Raw genomic sequence first — 25368 nt, 5'->3', positions numbered from 1 at the left:
TCAAAATTTGTCTTTGAGTATTTAAAACAAATAATTTTGTTGTCAAAGAAGAGTTAATATAGAATATGTAAATCCTGTAAGCTTCTGGTTATTTTAGCATTTATTCTGATTGTCAGATTAAGCCAATCTAATTAATATTGGACTTCAAAAACAATCATTGGTATTTGAGATTTCTGGAGAGTATATTTAAAATAAATATAGAACATGAAGTTTTATGACAAAATTAATAAACTACTAATTTTTAGTCTTAGGTCCTTCAAATCAGAAATAACCATTCTTTTTATTTCTGGAAGGATTTTAGATAGTGATTGTCATATATGCTAGTTTTTAACTAGTTGTCATGCTTTATCTGATGAGGGCATTCATTTTCATAATTGTTCACTGTATGCAGGCATTGAATAGGGCAGCATGGTATCTACCTCAGGTAAGTCAGTAAGTCAATTTAGCCTTGGATGTTTTCCATTAATACTGTTATTTAATACATTTTAGGTGCCTGTCTTTAACTCCGTACAACTCTATTTTTTAATTTTTAGCCACTGGTACACTGGGTTAAAATTTTCCCTAGAAGTCCTATCATCTAGGGATGCTTTCTAAATTAATCCCTGATTTTCAAAAAGTCATTCTTCCACTTCTTGCTCTCCAGTAAAGACTCACCTTTTGACAGATGCAACCCCATGCACACTTCAGGTGCTCCATAAGTAACAAAATACTACATAATGATTACAGTAGGTATGAAAGTAAGTACAATGGTAGGATGTGAGGTTTGATGGATGTGGGATATAATTTTTTTTTCTCTTACACCCTCTCAGTATTTATACCTCTGCTCCTGCAATAACAGTGCTGATAGAAGTTGATTGCTATCATTGTCTCTAGGTGACAATCACTCTTTCATAGTTGCTGCATTCTAATTTGACAGTTATACTTGATAATGATTGTGTGAAATTTGTTACATAACTTTCTATAGTATCTTTGTAAGCTGTTATTTCTGCCTGAATGTCTACAGTAAACGTTACCATTATAGTTGGGATAGATCAATTATTTTGTGAATGTTCTGCTGTCAGTAAGGAATTGACTGTAACTGTTGCAAGTGCCAACAGATCTGTCAATGCGTTTTCATGACCCTGGATAATTTTATATACAATAATTTTGCAAGCTATGAAGGCCTTTTTGCAAATGTGTAGTTAAGAAAATGAAACATATGTATTGTATTTTGACCCACATGGAAAAATGTTTCCTGTCAATTTATATGATACATGAATTATTCTTCTAATTATCAATTTTATTTAAAATAAATTTGGAAGTCATATCTTCTTACTGAAGGTATGCCAGATAAGCAGATGTTGACACTATCTATTCTAAACACTGTTAGTTCAGTCTTGTAAAGAGTGTATGTAAACCTGATGGAGAAAAGTGGAATCTCATTATGCTACTAAAATACTTTACTGTTGCTTTAAAAGCATCTATATCACTTCAATGTTATAATGACCTAGATTCTGAAAAATCTGAGATCATCACATATGCATTCAAATTTTTCATGAACTATTGTTTCAGAATAGTTTAAAGGAGCAGATATTTTTAAGTTTGAGGTTTACGATCTACCAGTGGACTATACTTCTACTGAAGAAATATCTATTTTTAAATTCCAACATATTTTGCTCCCAACTAATTTTACTGATTTGTTCAGTACTTCCTAATCCCCCATCAATAAAACATTGCTCATTTTAGAATTCCACAGGGAGTTACAATACAGTGATTTGGGTCATCACTGAATGAAGTGGGTAGAAGGAAAAAGCCAATTGTGATTTTAGAAAAATACAGAGAAAACACAAAAGCATTAGCAAGCATTCATAAACCAAGTGACACCCATGTCTTATCGTTAGGTATGTGAAGGAAGAGGATGAAGATGAAGAAAAGAATGAGGAAGGAGGGGAGGAAGAGAAAGAAGGAGAGAAGGAGGAGAGTAGGAGAAGAAGAGGGTCTGAAATTACATTTCTTACATTGCTTCATGACATTTTTTATTTGAGAGGTTAATAATTTATACACAGTCTATGAACAGAGCCTCTTCATTATGAATGGCTTTCATGTTTTGATAAAGTTATGTAATTAACATCTGTACTTCATTTATGTTTTCAGTGCTATTACTGGATGATAATATCATATATTTCTATAATCCATAAAGTCTTTAAAATATCTACTCATTTTTCAGTTTCTGACAATGTCACCTGAGAGAATTAATATGAAAAGTAGGTGGGAAAAGGGCAAAATATTTGGTACTTAAATTCACAACTGGGTGTGAACAACGATTTGCTTAGCATTATTCATAAGGAAAGCCCAGGACATTTCAAATAGTAAATAGTGACATTGATGATTTATTTAGTCTTCAGAAACTTATCTCTTAAATAAAACGTGCATGAAAAGTTGAAAACAAACTGGAACTTGGCCTCACATTGAGGCACCTTGAGATTTAAGATAAAGAGTACAAGACTAGTCTGTACTTTAACCAAACAGATATAAAGAATATCCACTTGTATTAGTTCAGATATGTCACCCCATCCATCCCCTTCAATTTAAAGCCCTTAACAAAATGATTATATCAATGTGTAAATAGACAAGGAAAAGTACATTCTCCTCTGTTGGCCAGCTATGGAATTGGAGCAGGTGTTCACTTATCTTAGAAACAATATCCAGAAAATATCTTTTTTCTTCCACCACTGTGTTCACTTGTAGTTTGTTTTAAATATTTATACGCTGTTAATTATAAATATTCATGAAGAAAATTTAAGAAATGGAAAAATCAGCTTTCCATGCACATTCTCTAACTGGCTTTTCAGGAGTACTCCTGACTGAGAATCTTTCTATGGCTCATATGTGAGATGGGATTCCTGTGGCATCAGGCTCTCCTTAATCTATCCCTACACTGCTCTTTGTCCCTGTGGACACTGGGCCCGTGTGTGTGTGTGTGTGTGTGTGTGTGTGTGTGTGTGTGTGTGTGTGTGTGTGTGTGTGAGACAGAGAGATTTTGTTGCCCTCCAGTATCTGACTGATAGGCCCTAATCTTTTTCAGATAGTCAAGGGCTTGGGTTTAAAATACAGGTATGGAGGGGTAGGTGTTGAAGCACTTACAATATCCCTAATATAAAGCAATAATTGACTGGCTAATATAGAGAACCGATTACTCAGAAGTTAGATTTGGTGTTTAGGCTAGTAGTAAACATTCACTCTCCTTGGCTCTTTATTTCTCTCATTCTCAGCATTGCCCTCCCAGTACTTTGCAAGTAGATTGTTCCATTTAATTCAGTGTTTATCAGTGTTCTATAATTTAGTTTAAATGGCAGCATATCCTGCTTTGCCTATGTAGTTTTTTCTTTCTTATAAGTCTGGAAGCTCATGAAGCATAGTGGGCTCTCCTCCCCTCCCACCATCAGGTACACTAAAGGTGCTCAGCATGTATTTTTCTCATTGATGGTGCAGAAGGTCAGTGTCCAATTTAAAGACTTGTCTTATTTCACTTTCCCAATCATATACTTAAATAGGTCCCATATAGTAAATAAAATAATTGGTCATATTTCCTATCCTTGGAATTTTTTTTAAGTTTAGTTTCAGAGACTTCATAGACAGCCCTACTGCTTGTCTTCAGCATATATTTTAATAGGCCCAACTAGTATGAATTTTGGAATCCTGGCCTTTATTCAATATTGATGTTCTGTTCTGTTAGAATTGAAGAAACTAGAATAAGTCACATAACTGCACTTGACTGCATGCATGCATTATAAATTTATGTGTCAGTTATGTGCTTGAAACTACTTAGGAATCTCTTTCAAAAATCTGGCTATCACAGAATTTTTCTCTTCTCCAAGTCATCAGACCCAGTTTTGATGCCCTAACTCTGCAGCTCTAAACATGCTGTGTAAACTCCCTTGAATCTCTTTGCTGTATTTTCCTTTACTCCTAGAGTCCTGGGATTCAGTCAGGTCTGGATTTTAAACCTAACTTCACCAAAAACTAAGTTTGCATCCTGGGAAAAAATAATTCTTTATAGAGCACTTTAGGATTTGATGAAATGAATGTGAAATTGTTAAATATATAGAAGACCCACAAAAAATATTGCATTCACCTTATTTTCTGTTGGCTTATTGTTATTCATATCAAATTTAGACTTCACCATCAATCATACCTTTTCTTTTCTTACATCATTAATCTCTCCCATTATACTGACTCTTCCCTGAACAAATGTTTCAATAATATATATATACACACACACACACACACTTGCTTTACATAGACATATAGTTTTGCATTGTTTAAAGACTCTCTATATATACGTGCTTTGCATTTAGCTTACTACTACAGCCGCTCTGTCAAAGGCCATAACTAATCAACAATATATCAGATCCAGTGGATTTCTTTCAGACATCTTTTGGCACAACCTTTGACACTGCTTTCCTTGACCCTGCCCTCTTTCTGAAAGTCCACTGACCCCTTGTGGCTTTCTTGTCTTCCCCATCAGCAAAGGTTCTTTCTGCACTCTCTTCACTTATGATTAAAAGGCAGTATCATAACTGGAACAAATGAAATCATGTGGAATTTGTATGAAGCAGAAGAAACATTATAAATGGGATTTTAAATAAGCACTTAATGGGGAAAGGTGAAGGATTCATATGGTGAAAGAAATGGGATGCGCGGTTGTGTGAAGAAGGCAGAGTAGGTAAACCCTGACTTCTTAGGCCAGAAAATCAAATCTTGTTATTGATTTTTTCACAGAATATATTATTTTTTAACTTATGATAATGACCTACAAAAGACTATGCACCTATTAAAAGAAAACTTAACATTTTATATAATATATTGATAAAATATATATGAAGAAATGTTTGTAGAGCCCCCAAAGAGCTTATACACAACTTAATGGTAAATACATAAAAATCTAGTTGTTTGTAGTATTTTTTGCCTACTCATAATATAAGAAAATACTTGATTTTCAATTATTTATTTACATGCTTTGCACAGGTTGTATGCTTAATGCAATGTGTATGATATAGCTAGATTGAAATAGAAAAAAACTGTAAAAATAATTTTCCGTAATTAATTTTATGAGTTATATTATTTAGGAAAACTGTCTTTAGGGTATTTGTCAGTAGAATGTTCATTAGGAAAGACATTTCTCATGTCCACTAAGCCCAGTGTGTGAGACTGCTTAAAGTAATCTCTTTCTCCCAGAAATCATGTTAGTTTGGTTTAACAGAGCCAAGCAAAAACCCCATTTGTAATTCTCAGGAATAACTATTCTCAGATGTCACAGCCACTGTTTTCTCACTGTTCTTCTATGTAATAAATGATTTATGTTTTCATAAAGTTGCTAGAATAGCTACCAGTGTCTGTACACTCTCTTTCCATATACAAAGAATATAGTTTTTAAAAAGTTTTCCTGGGTTCTCATTCATTATTCTGCCTCAGCAGAGGAGGAAACAGAAGCAGAAAGGGTCAGGTTGATGTACAGCTAGGCTCCACACAGTATAATCATTTGGTGGTGAGGTGGGGAGGAGAGCAAGCATCACTGGGAGAAGCAAGATGAGTAAAATATCTGAATAGTCCTTGAATGTTTTTTACAAATCAGACACATTAACAGATTATTGCATTATCAATTTACATCACCAAAAGAGAAATTAGCCCTAAAGTTCAACAAAATAGAGGTTTTGTAAAATGAATATAGTGTGTGATTTGTGTTTCCAATTTCTTGAATAAGCATAATGTATTATATTCTTCATTCAGGGTTTTTATATCAGAAATGTTATATTCTCATAAAAACATGAGACACACATTTTTCATAATGTAGACATTTTTTATCCTTTTTATTCCAAGGTCTGTTTACTCCTTTATTTCATAACTTCCCTCAATTGAATAATTAGTATTAAAAAATAACTTACTGTTAAAAATTGTTCTAAAAACAATGACCCTTTTGATAAACCTTAGAGGGCACTTTGTCTTAGCAACCACTGAACTCTGAAAAGCCACATCTTATTTTCCCAGGCAGAAGGGAATCTTAGCGCTTTCGGGAGATATCATAATTTTATTCCTAAATGAGATTTACCTTGTAATATTTATTTGAATATCTATTTATTCTCACTTTTGAAAAAATATTCTTTGGAGTTAGGGTAAGGCCCTCTATCTGCACTTTAAGCCCATTTCCCACTGTTCTCAAATACATGGAACAGAGCTGGGGTGAAAAATTTAGATGTAACAGCTATATAGTTCAGAAGAATTTATAATATATTTGCTTTTATCTTCATTGTACCAAATGCCGTAGCTGCTGTGAATGCAATCATGGTATATGAGGACAAGTGATGATATGATTTTGATTACCTATGCCTCAGTAGGTAATTATTTTTATGCTCATTGCATTAAAATTAATTCAATACCCACAAATAAAAAGGCAATTTATGAAAGTAATAGAGGGAAATAATATACATGTGCTTACAGTTCTTTTCCAATAGAGATCCTTAATACATCATTAAATAATTTTTTAAAGTTGAAACAGTATCTTATTCTAAATAGGTAATTCATTATATTTTATACATTTGCTTCAGATTCTGGCAGTCTCCAGGATTCTATTAAGAGTCACATCCTTGTCTATGGGGGCTAAATGGTCTTTAAAACCCCTTGGAGACCTAAGTTTTTGTAATTTTTAGAGTTCTGATTTCTCAGAAACCTTCTAAACTTCAGATCTTTCATTTTTTTCTCTCTTCTTTCAAAGCAATTAGCTTTACCTGTAGAACAGGGTAACCTAGAGCTGTCACTTACATGCCTGCTGGTCAAAAGGAAATACAATTTCAGAGAATGCAAAATTAATCACTTATGGTAATTAAAGCAATCGGTATTGACACTATATCTGCAGAGCGTGGCCCTCATGAAACAAACACATGGCATTGTCCTTTCAGAAGGAAAATACGCAAAGGCAATTGAATTATAATTTCATTGGAAAAATATTGTTCTTGGAAATTCATCTCCATTAATTGGCTTTGAATTTCCATCATTCTTGATTCTTGAAGATAGAAAAGGGTATTTAATATAATCCAATGTAGATTGGGTATACACTTTTGTACTAGTATCTTGAAACTGATTTTACTTTAAATTCATATAAAGGCCTCTCCAGGCATATGAAAAGAATCAGACTTGTATTATGAAAAAACAAGAATATTCATCAAATATTACAGCTCTGAGCCTCAACAATATAATTTCTTTTTCATTTCTCCTTATGTAGCAACACTCTCTTTGTGATATATATAGATGTGAGAAAGTAAAGATTATGATTGACTTATTCTGCCTCTAAAAAATACAGTATAAAAAGAAAATAAATGGCACCAGTTGAAGGCTAAATTTTGGGTTTGTTTTACATAAATTAATCAACCCTCACTTGAGCCAGAAAACAGTCTCCAGTTTTAGTTTAACAAATAGATTGATTGAGTTCAACAAATACTTATTGACTACCTCTTAGGTGCCAAGCATTTTTCTAAACACTGGAAATTCAGAACAGACCGAAACTCCTACCCTAATGGGAAATAAGACTATAAATAAATAAATATATACAATGTGTCTAGTGGAAATTGATGTTTAAGACCAGGAAGAAATAGAAAGAACCACATTGTGTAAAGTGGTGTGTGAAAGGAGATGGGAGGGGGAACAATTTTGAAATGAGTAGTCAGAGAAGTATTCACTGAGGAGTCCTTTTTGGTAACTACCTACAACTATGAAAGAGAAATTCATGCATTTATATGGACAGGTATTCCAATAAGAGAAAATGGCACAAGGGCAAAGGCTCTCGTAGGATATGAATATGCACAAAAGAGCCAGTTGGCCAATGTCACTGAAGCAAAGTAAATGAGAAAGAAAAGATGTAGTAATAGATGGCCACAGAAAGATAAGTAAGGCCAGATCTGTAGGGCTGTAAAGGCAATGATGAGAATTTGGTATTTTGGAGAAAGGCATTAGAGAATTCTGAGAGACATTGTATTGGTCTGTTTACACGCTGCTATAAAGAACTGCCAGAGGCTGGGCAATTTATGAAGAAAAGAGATTTAATTCACTCACAGTTCCACATGACTGGGGAGGCCCCAGGAAACTTACAATCATGGCGGGAGGGAAAGCAGTCACATCTGATATGGCCGCGGGTGAAAGGAGAGAAGGAGGAATTGCCAAACACTTATAAGACCATCAGATCTTGTGAAAACTCATTAACTTTCATCAGAACAGCATGGGGGAAAACTGCCTCATGATTCAATCACCTCCCACCAGGTCCCACCCTGGACATATGGGGATTATGGGGATTACAATTCAAGATGAGATTTGGGTGGGGACAAAGAGCCAATCCATATCAGGCATCATATGATTTAAATTGATCAGAGTCACAACTATATTGATCACAGACTGTACAGGGCAAGAAGGACAGATCAGACCTGATTGGCAACTACTCCCATAATCCAGATGATAGATGATAAAAAGATGGTAGTTTACACTAGGATGACAGCCGCAAAGACAACTAGAAGTGGTTAGGTTTGAAATATGCCATTGTTTTATAGTATAGAAAATGGAATTTACTGACTTTGGAGGTGGAATATAAAAGAAAGTGAGTAGTTACTGATATTTCCAAGTATGTTGGTAGAAGCAGAGGATGGAATTATTTGCCACTTACTGAGATGAGGAAGACTGAATGAAGAAATGTTTTGTTAAGAAAAATCAGGAGTTTGGCTTGAGACACGTTAAATTTGAAATGCCTACTATGTTCCAAAGTTTGGAAGTAGAGGTTATAGGGAGTACCAACCGAAAAGGCCAACAGTGAGCAGCATTTAAGGTAGGAAGAGAATCAAGAAATCTATTGACCTGGATGCCAAGTAAAAGAAAGATTTTCACAGATGAGGTAGAGGACAGCAACATTAAATGCTACTGACAGTTCAACTAAGATAGGACAGATAATCAAATTTTTGATTTAGCAACATGTGTATGTATATTTGTATGTGCATATTTATATATTTATCCTTAAAATTAGTCATCATAGTAATAAGCCTTTCTAAATATTGGAAAGATGATTTATTGGGAGATGAGAGAGATTAAGATAAAATTTTCTAATGAAGCATGAGCTCTATGATACTTTGGGGACGATTCTGATGAATATTTTGCTCTAATTTAGTTTGTCCCAAATACGTCTTATTAGCTGTTTGTGGAAACGAGAGTGAAGCATGATGCTATTTTAGAAACACATTTCCTGACGTGTGGTTTGGAATCCCTCATGAAAATGTAGAGGAGGAGACAACATGCAGTCTCCAGCTGGTATGCATGTCTTGTGGAGAAAGTGAACTGTCAGGGGGGAAAAAATCAGAGCATTTTTATCTGTCAGACGTTAATGTCCATTCATAGTGTCAAATCGTAAACTCAGATCCCTGATTTGAGCCTGTGGCTGAGATTTCAGCCTAAGCAAGAACATCTCTCCTTTTATTAGTGTTTAATTTTCTTTTCTCAGTACTGCCGAGTTCACTTATTCAAATTTGGCTCTTGGTAAAATATCAGTAAGCCAATTAATCCATTTCCTTAATGAGAACTCTCTATTATAAGAATAGGTAACTGCATAGACTTATGTTGAATCTATCAATCTTGGATTTGAAGGGGAGAATGCCAGTTATCCAAGCAATCTGGTTCATTACTGCAGTATTGGACGACATCGCTAAATAAGCCTACGGTGCAACTACAATAGCACTGTGGGAGTGGGGAGCAGCACCAGGCACTGAACATTTGTTCAGGGCCTATTATATGCCAGATTGGGTTAGAAGCTTTATGCACACCCTCTCATTCCATGTTCTCTACCACCCTCTGGGGAATTTCTACTTAGTTTACATTTTGAGAAACTGAGGCTAACAAGTTGGAGAGTTAGTGAGCTGTGAAGCCACCAAATAGCCTCCAAAAGATGGCTACTCATAAAAACCTACTAATTTTATGGTCTCACTTATTAAATTCTGTAATGATTCAAATGATTCTTTCCAATTTTGGCTGCTTCTTTGTTCTTTTCTTGACATTCCAACCTGATGTCCATACAATGCCTCTGAACAAAATATCACTCTCATCACTATACTATTATCATAATAATTCCCAAATATTTAGCAAGCACTCAGTCTACATCTGATGTGTTAGGAACTGTTGGTGAGGGAAGGAGAAAGGAGGAAACCTAGTACTTTGACTCCTCTCTAAAATGTACTTCATGAAACATCAGATTGTTGGAAGGTCCAAATTATATATATGAAAGGCCTTTGGGATTTGTAAAGCTTCAGCACCATTTTTAATATTATCATCACCATTTTAGAACTTCCCATAAATAAATTTTAATATTTTAAACACTTTGAAAGTGAATTATTTTAATACTTAAGTCAGTTCTAATTTTAAAAAACTATATGACACGTGTATTTTTCTCTCTTTTCTACTGTACATGGCTTTCAAAACGAATGTTGGAAGCAATATTTATCAAATTTTCTCCTTAAACAGGTTAAACTAACATTTTCTCAGGGAACGAATATATGTACTATCCTTTGTTTTTGTCCGTTTTCTACTTATTATGTCCATGGAGTTTTTCAATTCTCAGAAAAATTTAAGTTGCAATCATTTAAAGTAGCCAGAGATTGCATTTAGCAACATTCAGCTAATGTTGATAACCCTTCCTGGTGCTTATATTGTATTAATAGTTTGTTGGGGGGAGACTGAAAATGAATAAACACACAAAGTAATTTCAGACAGTGATAAATGCTGCGATTTTTTTAGTTAGTAAAAAAATTTAATTGAAGTATAGTTACAAGAAATAATGATATATTTGTTACACCACGCTCAGTATCACGTTATATAAATACAATATTCATTTAATATTAGTTTTTCATTCTCTCATGGCATCTTCATAACACTTCTAATCAGGTAATTAGTATATAATAATTAATATATTAATAAATTCAAATCTAGAATGTTTCCTTTATTAGACTATAAATTTGATGAGAACATATCAGAGTTTATAGTTCCATAGTAACTATATGTATGTGGATATTGGTTGAATATCTCTCCCACAGAACTGTAAATTTTGTGAGAGTGTGTGTTCATCATTGTATCTGCCATGCTCAGCAGTGACTATCTCTGAGTAGATGCTCTCTACCTCCCCCTGTTCTCTCTTTGTGTGTGTGTGTTTATGTGTGTATATATGAACATTTATATATTCATTTACATATTCATTCTTTTATGTTTTATAAAAAGAATAAGTTCTTTCTAAAATTATTGGGCACATACAATTTTTTGAATATTGTTACAGTTACAGTAACATAAGACAGACAAGTCACTAGTCTCATGATCTCACATTTGAAAGTGATAAACACGGGAGGGAGTGTTCTTTATTATCTGTCCTTCTTCAAAATTCTAACTTTACCCCCATAGCCCTTAGCCAGTGAAATATCAGATAGTAGTTAAGTACTTTGGAAAAAAAGAACATGTTAGTATAAAAGCCAAAAACAATAAAATTAGCAAACAGTTATATAGAACTTGCTATGTACTATTATCTGTTTTTGCTGCTTTATGATAACAGCTCAGTCCTACTATCCATGTTTTACAGATGAGGAAACTGAAGCACAGAGTGTTTAAGTGCTTGCCCAAGGTCACACATTTGGTAATAAGTAGAGCTGGGATTTGAACCCAGGCAGTGTAGCTCTACATGCTTTAATGTGGCACTAGATTACATCTAATACTTATAAAAGGCACACTTAATCCTTTTTAGTATGTTCTCTAACAGTTTTTCCCACTACAGTTCTGACAGACAATCTTTCTATGTAAAATTATTGCTAAACATCACAAAGGATTCAATTCAGATGGAAGTCTGGGTCCAAATTCAGTTTTACCTGTGTTTTATACAGATGGACTAAAGCACCTCTCAATGCAGAATACAGACAAAGAAAACACCAAATTCTAGTTTTTGTAGGTCGAGTTAAATTTAGGTATGGCTGTCACATACCTAACTTTTTAACACTGTCCTTTGCTCTGTTCTTTGACTGCTTTATTACCAGAGTTTTATTGACTCTCAAGAGTATTGTGATGGTTAATTTTATGTACCTACTTGACTGGGCCACAGGATGCCCAAATATTTGGTCAAACATTATTCTGGGTGTTTCTGTGGGGATAGTCTGAATGAGATTAACATGTAAATTTGTAGTCTGAGCAAAGCAGATTGCTTTCCCAAATATCAATGAGCTTCATCCAATGAGTTGAAAGCCTGAATAGAACATAACTGGAACCCTTCCTTGAACTGGAATGTCTGTGTTTTCCTGCCTTTGGTCGCGAACTTAAGAATCAGCTCTTTCTGTATTTCCTTCTGCCAGCCTTTGGACTAGAATTATACTATGGGATCTCCTGGTTCTCAGGCCTTTGGACTTAGATTAAAATGACACCATTGGCTTTCCCGGGTCTCTAGCTTGCCAGTTGCAGATTTGGGCACTTCCGAGTCTCCATAATTGCAAAAGTCATTTCCTTATAATTAATCTCTTTCTATATAACATATGTACATCCTATTGATTCTGTTTCTCTGGTGAACTCTGACTAATACAAGTATTGATTTGATTTTAATCCTCTATGACATTTTCTTCCCTCAGTCTTTCAATGGTAAAATCAAGATAAGGAAATAATCTCAATGCTAGTTTAATCATATCCTGTTACGGTTTGCTGTTGGAGTTGAAACTGAGTGTGGGATATTGACATGGAGAGAGGGCTGGAGGTTGGAGATGATATGCAGAGCCCTAGAAGGCAGAAAGAGAGCAGCAGAAACATGGGTCACAGGCGAAGCTATAAAAATCCGTAACAACTCAGGAGTGAGTAACTAATTTGTTTTAGGAAAATAACGTGAAAAATGATTAAAATATTCCTTTACAAGAAAATGTAGTTTAAGATCCTGTGGTGATTTTCAAGTACTTCCTAGGAAGTATTTTAAGAAAGTAAAGGGACCTGTTTTAATAGCTGAAAAGTTCTACTGACAGTAGATGGATGTTAAATGCCTTATAATGTGGAGGACAATCCCTCCCTGTTAAGAACTGGCCTATCGAAAATGTCAGTGGATCCTTCCTTAAGAAATACTAGCAAAAGATTTTCTGCCAATCCCACTCTAACCTTAATAAACCTAGAATTAAACTGTTTCCATATTCTTCCTGATTTTCTTATCCCTTTGGCAAGCAGATCTATTAAACAGCATTTGAATAATGTTTATATATATGTGTACATATGCCTATGTTTGTGTATGTACATAAAATTTCTGTTTCACTAACTATGAAGTTAAAATTTGGACTTTTTAAAGGGGACTTTTCTTTAAATTTCAGCTCAGTTGTCCTATTGTAAGTTTGTTTCCTTAAATATTTATATATAAAAATTTTAATAATTTGTAGTATGTCAGAAAATGGAGGACTTCCATGTTGCTAGAGACAACTATCACCTTATTACCAGAGAGCACAGCTTAGATAGCTTCTAAAAGGAAAACTGAAGATAAAATTGTAGCTGATGTATTATTATATGTCATCTGCTAAATGTCTATTTCCTACTTAAATAAGATATTTCTCTTCCTTGTGAGTAATATTTTTACACTTCTGAAAGAAGAAATATTGTGAGACCACTCATTCCTCTGGGAAAATACATACTATATACATGTACTGGAGGAGACGGAACACAGAGGTGTTCTTTTCAACAAACCAACCTCTCACAGATAGATTAAAAACAAAACAATAGATTTTGTGTATGGGTAAAAATTATAGAGTAAAATTTATATTTAGTGTATAGCTCTATACCTACAGTTTAGCTTTGTAAAATGGATCTGGCAAAGGTATTTATATAGGGCTGTCTGATATTACTGTCTTTTCCCTGTAGTTTGGAAATTACTTATATTTTGGCAATACCATAGTATCACCTAGAAAATGTACACTGAAAAATATTCTTGCGGCCGGGCGCGGTGGTTCAAGCCTGTAATCCCAGCACTTTGGGAGGCCGAGACGGGTGGATCACGAGGTCAGGAGATCGAGACCATCCTGGCTAACACAATGAAACCCCGTCTCTACTAAAAAATACAAAAAACTAGCTGGGCGAGGTGGCCGGCGCCTGTAGTCCCAGCTACTTGGGAGGCTGAGGCAGGAGAATGGCGTGAATCCGGGAGGCGGAGCTTGCAGTGAGCTGAGATCCGGCCACTGCACTCCAGCCTGGGTGACAGAGCAAGACTGTGTCTCAAAAAAAAAAAAAAAAAAAAAAAAAAAATTCTTGCTTCCACAACTTGTAGTGTGAATTACCCTACACTGCAAACTCTCTTCCCATTCAAATGCAAGCATGAGTTTTAGACATAATAATGGCATGAATACTTAGCAAATGGCTATTTTGAAATTTAGCAAAAACCATGGCCCATGGTAGGAATAGGACCATAGAAAGGGAGATTATTTGGAGAAACTAGTGGAAATAAGATTTAGAGTTTTATTTATGTTGGAGTAACAGGTAGTGTATTCAATGGCCACCAGAGAATCCGGTAAGAAAGGGGAAAAAAAAAAGCTAAGCTTGAGAGCATTCACTGGCAGTAATTTCTTTTCAGAAAAAACAAGTCAGTGGAAGAAAAGCATATTAAAGGGGTGTGGGGTTTTACATGGCTGTGCCACAGGCACCTTCTGCCCAATACACAAGGATTGTTATGTTTGTAACCTAATAAAGGTGAGTATTTTCCAGGGCAGTGGTTCTCACTATTGTGTTGCAGTCTCTTCACAAGTATATCATCACATTTGATTCATAAGTTATTTTAAAATATAATTTAGCATATATAATTTTAAATTGATGACTATCAAAGAAAATGTTGAGCTAGGTAGCACAATGCAATATAGAGACAGGAACAAATTATTGTAAAAATCAGCATTAAGGAAGTAGCATCAACTGTGTAGCAATGGAAAGCCAAACATTTATTGAAAGAGTGAGAATTCTGTCTCACAGTCTAATGGAAGGTGGTCAGGGCAGTAAACAGCTCTATTCAGATCTCATCACAATGCTGAAGGGCTACCAAACTGATAGTGCCCTGACTGTGTATAGTTTTATAAATTCTGTGAGACGCTGTCATTTAGGAGTCCTGATTACCCCATGATTATTGCTGGCTTTTTTAGAGTGAGTTGAGTCTTCATCCGTTTGGTTTGCTGCCAAACAAATGAACAACAATAACAACAACAACAACAAAACCCTGGTGTCTGAATGCATATTTCATTGCAACCATGTAAATATTGTGAACTCTGGCTTAGGGTCTGGGTGCCACCAGCAGGCTTCACAGGGCATGAAGCCAAGAGATAAGGGTAAAGCCATTAAGTACATAGGATAGGATCTCTTACTACTAGAAAGAAGGCCAAACATGTATTAGCAATAACTGATGAAATTTCCAGAGTAGATAAAAACCCTTGTTAGCAGCCTAACAATATTTTGAAACAGCTTAGTATTAATTAAAAAAAAAAAAAAGACTGCAGTCCTACAACTTACTTGTTTGAAATGAGCCTCTCAATATGTTTCTACCCATGGTTTACTAGGGGGGTAGACTGAATTGTGTATTTGACATTGACATACTAAGAAGCTACAATGAGAAACAGACAATTGGGAGGAGTGGAGGGGAAATGATGACTGTAGTCACTGAAGGAGAAACTCTTCATCCCTTTGATGGAAATAAAAGAAAATTATGAGCAGTGAGAGCCTCCATCACATGCATCCCAAATGAATTTTAGAAACCAGAGCTACTCCTTTGTCTTGAGATTTATGATGAGATCTCTTTGTGTCATTTCTGTCAAAACAAGACAATCAAAAATTGATAAGCCTTCCTAATTAATGTAGCCAGTGACCTTATGACCATAGCTGAAACATAACCAAACAAAAAGCCAAAACAAAGCCACTGACTTACCTATAAACTATCAGAACAATTCATAAATAAATGGACAATTCCCTATGTAGCACTGTAACAAGCACTATTATGACTGTGCTGATATTCTAATGCCATTTCAAAACAATTTTACCAGGAGAACTTCTTTCAAATTTCATACATATTTACCAATGCCACAATTCTTCATTGCACACTTATTTTATGAGCCATGTTTACCTGCCCTTTTCATAGCAGTACCATGGCTAACTCTCTTGCTGAAATGTCGTCTTCTTCATGAGGTCTCCTCTGACCATACTATTTTAAATTGCCAATACCCACCCCCACTTCATCTGCCATTCTAATTCCCCTTTATTTTTGTTCAACTTTTTCTTTTTGCCATAGCACTTATCACTTTCTAGAATACTTCATGGTAGCCTTTATTGTCTACCTTCACCTCACCCCAACTCATCCCCAGAATATAAATACCATGAGGACAGGGATTTTTGTTTTCTTTTTATTTAATTAAAAATATTTTTATAGTTGAAGAAAGCAGGTTACCCAAATTAACGTAGTAAAACTGAACACCCACACTGTAATTCTGAAAGCAAAGCAATGAAAAAAGTTATAAGAAAAGTTCTTAAGTAGTCAATCAGGAAAACAGCTGTGTCAGAAAATTGCCTTGTGAATGTAAATTGAAATGTAAATCTTTCTGTGGGCTGTTAACTTGCTGAAAAATACATTTGGCTCATTAGTGGGGCACTGGGACTACTCATTAGTTAAGTGGAGAGAAATATACCATTAATGTCTTAACCCGAGACCCATAATCTACTTTTTCAGAAGGTATTTCTTTTAACTTTTGAAATCACTTATCAAGAATTTTTTGAAAGAGGGGAAGTTAAAAGGAATCTTTTTTGAATTCAACACGTTTATTATTTAATTTATCATCAAATGCTATTGAAAATCATATCTTTGTGTAACACCATAATTGATAGAATCTGTCATCTTTCCCTCAAGTAATTAGTTTGGGGGGTGCCCTAGGGAATATATGAAACATGGAATAAATCCTCTCTCTACATTCATGTTAAGAAGTTTAATTACCAGAAATAAATCCATACATCTACAGTGAACTCATTTTTCACAAAGGTGCTAAGAATATACCTCGGAGAGAAGACAGTCTCTTCAATAGATGGTCCTGGAAAAACTGGATATTCATATGCAGAAGAATGAAACTAGACCACTGTCTCTCACCATATACAAAAATCAAATAAAAATGGATTAAAGACATAAATCTAAGACTTCAAGCTATGAATCTGCTAAAAGAAAACACGGGGAAACCCTCCAGCACATCGGTCAGGGCAAAGATTTCTTGAGTAAACCCTGTAAGCACAGGCAAACAAAGCAAAATTGGACCACATCAAGTTAAAAGGTTCTGCATAGCAAAGGAAACAATAAGCAAAGTGAAGAGACAACCCACAGAATGGGAGAAAATATTTGCAAACTACTCATCTGACAAGAGACTTATAACCAGAAAATATATATACGTATACATGATATATATATATATGATATATATCATATATTATACATAATATTTTGCCTAAAAAATAGGCAAAAGATTTGAATAGAGATGCCTCAAAAGAAGACATACAAATAACAGACATATGAAAAGGTGCTCAACATCACTGATCATTAGAAAAATGCAAATCAAGACTACAATGAGATGTTATCTCACCCCAGTTAAAATGGCATATATCCAAAAGACAGGCAATAACAAATACTGGTAAGGATGTAGAGAAAAGGGAATTCTCATACACTGTTGGTGGGAATGTAGACTAGTATAACCACTATGGGGAACAGTTTGGAGGTTCTTCAGCAAACTAAAAATAGAGCTACCATATGATCCAGCAATCCCACTGGATCCCAAAAGAAAGAAAATCAGTATTTTGAAGAGATAACTGCACTTCCATGTTTATTGCAGTACTAGTCACAATAGCCAATATTTGGAAGCCACCTAAGTGTCCTTCAACAGACAAATGGATAAAGAAAATGGGGTACATATTCACAGTGGAATACTATTCAGTCATAAAAAAGAATGCAGTCCTTTTGTTTGCAATACCATGGATAGAACTGGAGGACATTATGTTTACTGAAAGAAACCAGGCATTGAAAAACAAACTTTGCATATTCTCATGCATTTGTGGGAGCTAATTAAACTAAAGAGCTTCTGCACAGCAAAAGAAACTATCATCAGAGTGAACAGGCAACCTATAAAATGGGAGAAAATTTTTGCAATTTATCCATCCACAAAGGGCTAATATCCAGAATCTACAAGGAACTTAAACAAATTTACAAGAATAAAAAGACAAACAACCCCATCAAAAAGTAGGCAAAGGTTATGAACAGACACTTCTCAAAAGAAAACATTTATGCGGCTGACAAACATGAAAAAATGCTCATCATCCCTGGTCATTAGAGAAATGCAAATCAAAACCACAATGAGATACCATCTCATGCCAGTTAGAATGGTGATCGTTAAAAAGTCAGGAAACAAAAGATGTGGAGAGGATGTGGAGAAATAGGAACGCTTTTATACTGTTGGTGGAAGTGTAAATTAGTTCAACCATTGTGGAAGACAATGTGGTGATCCCTCAAGGATCTAGAACCAGAAATGCCATTTGACCCAGCAATCCCATTACTGGTATATAGCCAAAGGATTATAAATCATTTTACTATAAAGACACATGCACACATGTGTTTATTGCAGTGCTGTTCACAAAGCAAAGACTTGGAACCAACCCAAATGCCCATCAATGATAGACTGGATAAAAAACTGTGGCACATATACACATGGCCACATGTGTATGGCTGCGTGGAATACTATGCAGCCATAAAAAAGGATGAGTTCATGTCCTTTGCAGGGACATGGGTGAAACCATAATTCTCAGCAAACTAACATAGGAACAGAAAACTAACACCGCATGTTATCACTCATAAGTGATAGTTGAACAATGAGAACACATGGACACAGGGAGAGGAACATCACACACTGCAGCCTGTCGGGGGTTTGGGGTCTAGAGGAGGATTAGCATTAGGAGAAATACCTAATGTAGATGACAGGTTGATGGGTGCAGCAAACCAACATGGCACATGTATACCTATGTAACAAACCTGCACGTTCTGCACACGTATCCCAGAATTTAAAGTATAATAATAATAAAACAATTGAATGCATAGAGATAGGAATAAAATGATGGTTACCAGAGACTGGGAAGGGTAGTGAGGATGGGGGAAACTGGGGATGATTAATGGGTAAAAAGATATAGTTAAATAAAATGAATAAGATCTAATATTTGATAGCATAACAGGGTGACTACAGTCAATAATAATTGTACATTTCAAAATAACTAAAAAAGTATAACTGGAATGTTTATAACACAAATAAACAGGCAACCTATAGAATGGGAGAAAATTTTTGCAATCTATTTATCCACAAAGGTCTAATATCCAGAATCTACAAGGAACTTAAACAAATTTACAAGAATAAAAAAAAACAAATAACCCCATCAAAAAGTAGGTGAATGATATGAACATCACCTCAAGCTAAAAGCATTTAGCTTGAGGTGATGGATTCCGCATTTACCCTGATGTGATTATTATACAATGCATGCCTATATCAAAATATTTCATGTATACCTTAAATATATATACCTACTGTGTATCTCAAAAGATTAAAAGTAAAAAAGAAATAAAAACCATAACAACACATATATCAAGCTTGAGTACATGAATGAAAGATAGCTCTTGGGGAACTTCAGTCCATAAAAGATATTTACTGTAATGATAATGACTAACGGCAATGCATCCCAAGCTGGTCTGCAAGGTCTTTGCATGCAGAGTGTGAATGAATGTTCCCTGTTCATACCCCCATATTTTATAAAAATTATGTAAAGCAAATTATACTCAGTCCCCAGAGTACTTTAAACTACATTCGGTCAACACTCTTCTCTCCCTATCTCAGGCAATAATAACGTGGTCTAAGCTGCAAAAGCTGTGGTTTCTTCACCCCACATTCCTGAAAATCACAGGCCAAGCAGTAGCTGTGATTTATCACCCCTCTACCTGAGATGCAGCATTTCCTGAAATGCTATCTGATGAAATCTTTTGCCAAAATCCCCATTCTTCCAATATTTTGAATTTTTGTCATTTTTCCTAGTTTTGCAAGAATCCATCTGTTTCCCAAATGGGTTCTACCGTCAGGACTATTTCCAGTCAGAACTTCTAGACGTGGTCCCTTTTAAATTAAATGTTTTAAATGGGATAAAGTACTGTGATTTTGGATCTGTGGAAACCAATCCTTATAGTAATATCAAAAGCTACTTCTGACTACCTATAATAAGACCGTCCAAAATGCAGTATTTGTTTCTTAAAATATATGCAATTTGCATTGCAAGTTGTAGAATAACTAACACTAAATATAGCAACAAACTCCAATAACTTAGGGCATCATACAGTATGTAATATGTATTACATGTTCAACAGAGGTTGGCAGGTTGTGAGGAGAGGTGTCTTCCCAACAAAATAACTCAGAAACTTGGACTAGTAGGTGCTCCCATCTTGCAGCAGCATTACCTGGAAACATGTTATCTGAAGTTGCAATGGCAGGGGAGTAGAGAGACAGAGGTTGAGAGAGACATGGGCTTTTAACTGCCTCTGCCCCAAAGCGACTAACATCACTTTCACAAATCACTGGCCTAAACCAGCCACATGGTCCCGGCTTAGCTACAAGGAATGAGAAATGTAGTGGAGTCTAAGGAATATTTGATGAGAACTATCTCTGCCACATACAATTTGAACATCAGCTTTGGGCACTGACATGATAAATCAAACTTCAAAGTTGACATGAAAACCACATTTTGAATGTGTCCAGATATTCTGAAGGCATAAGCAAAGGAAATAAAATACATCAGTAAGAAAATAATTTTCAAATATCATACTAAAATTATGGAAACAGAACTCCTCTGACAAGTTGGCTTCTCTGGTGCTATTCAAATATCCTCTAAATTACACCATTAACTTGAGCAAGAGCAAATTCTTCTCCTAGCTTCCCTATTGACCATTTGATGCATCCATAAACCAAACTACATAGAGCTCATTCATCTTTTGTCAACTCATTCTAATTCATTTCTTTGATTATTGTTCCTAAGAGATGTGTTCTTTCAGGTTTCTCTCCCTTGGACATGATTATGAGATATTTACTTATTTCTCTAGATAAATGAATATAATTAGAATGATTAATGTTTTGTATATTAAATATTGCAATGGTGGGGACTTTTCCCTTAACTTTTCTAAGTAGAAAAAAAACAGATTTGAAAGTCATTAAGTTTTTTAAAAATCAACTCAGTATTTTAGAATAGTTTTAGATTTAAAAAAAATTGTAAACATAGAACAGAGTTTCCACATGCTCCCTAGGTATATTTTTTCTGTTATTAACATCTTACATTATTATAGTACACTTGCCCAAATTAATGAACGAATATCGATACATTACCATTAACTAAATCACGCATCTTGCTTAGTTTTCTGTCATTTTTACCTATGTCCTTTTTCTGTTTCAAGATCCCATTCAGCATGCCATATTGCATTCGTTTGTCATTATTTCTTTAGGCTCCTCTTGTCTGTGACAGTTTCTCAGACTTTCCTTGTGTTTGATGACTTAATACAGTGTTAAGGAGTGCTGGTCAGATACTGTGTAGAATGTCCCCCAAGAGGGACTTGTCTAATATTTTTCTCATGATTAGACTGAAGTTATGGGTTCTGGGGAGAAAGCCCATGGAGGTGGAGGACCATTCTGATCACATCACATCATCTCATGGTATTTCCTATCAACATAACTCATCATTGCTGATGGATGTTTCCCTCGATCACCTGGCTGAGGTAATGTTTGTCAGGTTTCTCCACTGTAAAGATATTCCCCCTGCTCTAACATTTTCATGCCGAACTTTTTGGAAGGAAGTCACTAAGTACAGTCCACACGTAGGGAGTGGGGTTTATGCTCCACCTCCTTGAGGACAAAGACTGGAAAGAATCCTTCTACACAGGAGGCTTGCCTACTCTCCCCCATTTGTTTATTTTATGCAGTCATTTATTTATATCAGTATGAACTCATGGACATTTATACTTTGGATTATAATCCAAAACTACTTTTTTTTTTTTTTTGCTCAGATTATTCCAGCTTTAGCTATTGAGAGCTGTTTCAGTTGGTTCTTTTATCCTTCTGATATACCTCATCATTGTATTTTTGTGTGTGGTGGGGTGGGGGTAGAGTTGGATAATTCTTTACTTTCCAACACTGTGTTTTGTATATTTAACATGTGTATTTTCTACCCCTGTCCTAGTGTCAATCATTTCTCAAGGAGCTCTGATTCCTTTAATTGGGGAATATTAGAAATTAAGATCTGGGTGCTAGAGGTGCTCACTGCTACTAGGTATTACCTCTAGACCCTGTCAGCTGACAAGTCAAAGAGAGATACGTGTTTTTCATTCAGTTTTGATGGAGGTCACCCTCAGGCTTACTGGGATTTCCAACATTCCTTGTCTAGAATAAAAGACTTTTTCTTCTTGTATGAGTTATGTTGACAGTTGTGGAAACCTATAAGAGGATAAAGAATCGCCAGTTCTGAAAAATGAATGTGGGAGCTTTGTCCCAGAGGCTGACATCATTCGTCAGATGTATAGGTGGTCCTACATTAATTAAAGATGGTGTGAAAAGTCTGATTTCTTACTGTACATATATATGCATACTCACTATAAATATACATATGCTTTCAGATGTGTGTGTATATACACACACACACACACGCTTTCTAATAAAAGTTAGGAGGTTTGAATTTCATTCCATATTTTTCATTTTGACAATTGAGTACTGCTATAACTTCCCCAGGGTTTCTTCACCATTGACTTTCCTCTTCATTTTGTTATTTTTATTACTGGCCCTCATCATGATCCACCTGTGTGGGGTAACTGAGACTGAGACTCCTCAACCATGAAAATAGAACAGTAGAGCATAGTTTCTATTGTACCATTTTGAGCCACTTCAGTAATTGGACTTCATGGAAGAGAGTAAGAACAATAGCTATTTATATTAGGAGGTAAGCCCAAGAACCAAAGAGAGATCAGGAAGAATGAACACTGGTGTGCCAGTCATCAGGACTAAAACATCTGGGTGACTACCAGCCTCAGCATTTTGCATTTTTCGGCTATTACTAAAATTGGCAACTAAGGACCCTATTCAGCCTTAATTGATTCTGCAGCTGCATCAAACAAAGTCATTCTATAAAATTTATCTCACTTCACAACCTTAGAGCCAGCTTTTAATGCCTATGAAAGTTCTATGCCACCAGGCAGGCTTCTTCATCGCCACAGGGGAAATTCCTCTAATAAACCACAGAGCACAGAGCCTGTAGTGGGCATCTCGAACCTGTTCTTCAGAGAGAGCTCTAGAGGCCCAAAGTCCTCTGTAGACGAATCTATGCTAAGAGTTGAGCTAGAAGGTTAGAACTGAGAAAATAACATGAATAAGTGCACACATCTTGACAATGCTCTCTTATGGAAAATAAATAAATGGACAAGCTCTAAGGAATTCTGAAATTGTGTTACATTTTAAAGTTAGGTCATTGTACAGAGAAACATTGAGCTCTTTACAAAAGGAATCCTGAAGAATTTACAATTCTCATACTTAAAATTCTATAATTTAGGGTCAGTGTCAATGTAAAATCAGACTTTGTAGCAAATTCCATGCACAGACAGGGGAGATAAAGTCGTGGGTGGTAAATGAGAGAAAAGGTGGAAAAACAGCAAAGTATCATTATAAACACTTAAGATGTTTGTCTATTAAAAATAAAATGTTTAATTCAATGAATATTTATTAAATATCAAATTAGGCTGCTGGTACTATGGCATGCTTTAAGGATACAAACATTAATGAAATGGACTCTGCCTTGCATGACATGATAATCTGGTATTATTGTAAGAAGTATGATAAGTAATGTTAATAAGAGAATATTATCAGAACACTCAGAAATTCCATTCTACCTCTAAACTGAATTCCAATGAGCCAATTGTAATTAGCCAAGAGAAGTAAAGAATGGACATTTCAGGCACAAAGGGTAAGATGAGCAGAGGCTAAAGATGAGAGAGAATGTGATGAATTTGAAAAACTTCAAGTAACTTTAACAGCATTTAAATAGGTATGTGGCATATGACAGGATAATTTGCAAGAAATAAGGTCATAGAAGTAAGCTTGAAGTCATATTAGCAAATTAGTGCCTTGTTCTCAAGGCAATGGAGAATATTAAAGGGGTTTATGCAGGGTAGTGACATGATAGTAATCAAAACTTAGAAAGAATATCCTAGCTGCAGGATAGAGAATGTTGTCAGGGAACATCAAATGCAAGAGATCCATTAGATGGCTGCTGCTGAGGAGCTGAACTGAGGTAGTGACAGAGGGGAAGGAGGGAAGCAGTCCAGCCAGAGAGGCATTAAGGTGACAGGACAACAGGTCTTGGTAGGTGGATTGGTGTGGGGATGGAAGGGACAGAAGGCTTCTGGCTTAAGTGTCCAAGTAAATAAATGGTGGGGCTCCTAACTGGTACAGTGAATGAAGGGGAAGGAGGAGATTTGAGGGAGAAATATGAGCCCAATTTAGGACAGATCGAGTTGAACTACTTATTTCATATCCAAATGTAGATGCTCGTAAGCAGTTCTGGGCTGCAAGTAGAGTTATAGTGGATATAGTAGAGATAGTAGGAATGGAAGGGGAACCTTAACAGAGCACAGTTTAAAAGAATTAATTTTGAAAAACCGTAAGATATTTCATTGCATTTTGTATTTATTGTGATGAAATGCTCAAGCTCAGAAACTATATTGCCTGAATTTCTGGGTTTGAATACTACTTGATGGTTTTTATTCTTGAGATAGATACTTAACATCTTTAGTCTTTCGTGTCCTCTGTGAAATGGTGATCATAGTTAAGAGGATTAAAAAAAATTAGTATGTACAGTTTGCTTTAAGTAGTGTCTGGTATTTGTAGATAACCAGCAAATTTTGTGTGTGTGTGTATGTGTGTGTGTGAGAGAGAGAGAGAGATAGAAAAGAGTGTGTGTGTGTGAATGTGTATGTGTACAGATCCAACTGATTTAATACTCCTCAGTAAGCCAGTTTTCCTTACAGTCAATGTGTCAATCGAGAAATTTTAGCATATGGTATGCTGGTAAAAGCTATATGAGGAGCATAAAACATTCAAAGTAACCAGGAAGCTCACCACTTACAAGGGCTACAAAAAGAGTATGTAAAACTATAGTGAATAATAAAACATTCTCCCATTCTTCCCTGAGCTTCAGCCATTTGGACCTCCCTTGGCTTATCCAATATCTCCATGATCTCCCTTTTCTTGGGTATGG

The 25368-nt window shown here is 35.4% G+C and overlaps 1 protein-coding gene across 4 annotated transcripts in view; it reads left to right on the top strand.

Annotated features, from left to right (window-relative positions):
• The window catches only part of LOC105486347 (B cell scaffold protein with ankyrin repeats 1), a 316935-nt gene that overhangs the window by 127190 nt on the left and 164377 nt on the right, over window positions 1-25368 (top strand). For 2 of the 4 annotated variants that reach the window (XM_071093247.1, XM_071093245.1), the window contains one exon: window positions 392-424. The exons of the other annotated variants lie outside the window; for them this stretch is intronic. In XM_071093247.1, the coding sequence (XP_070949348.1) occupies window positions 392-424 (33 nt within the window). The remainder of the gene's footprint in view (window positions 1-391; window positions 425-25368) is intronic. 4 annotated transcript variants of the gene reach the window in all.

Source organism: Macaca nemestrina, chromosome 3 (genome assembly GCF_043159975.1).
Source record: "Macaca nemestrina isolate mMacNem1 chromosome 3, mMacNem.hap1, whole genome shotgun sequence".
Taxonomy (NCBI): Eukaryota; Metazoa; Chordata; class Mammalia; order Primates; family Cercopithecidae; genus Macaca; species Macaca nemestrina.
Note: the sequence above shows the minus strand (reverse complement) of the source record. Positions and strands in the feature narration are given on the sequence as shown.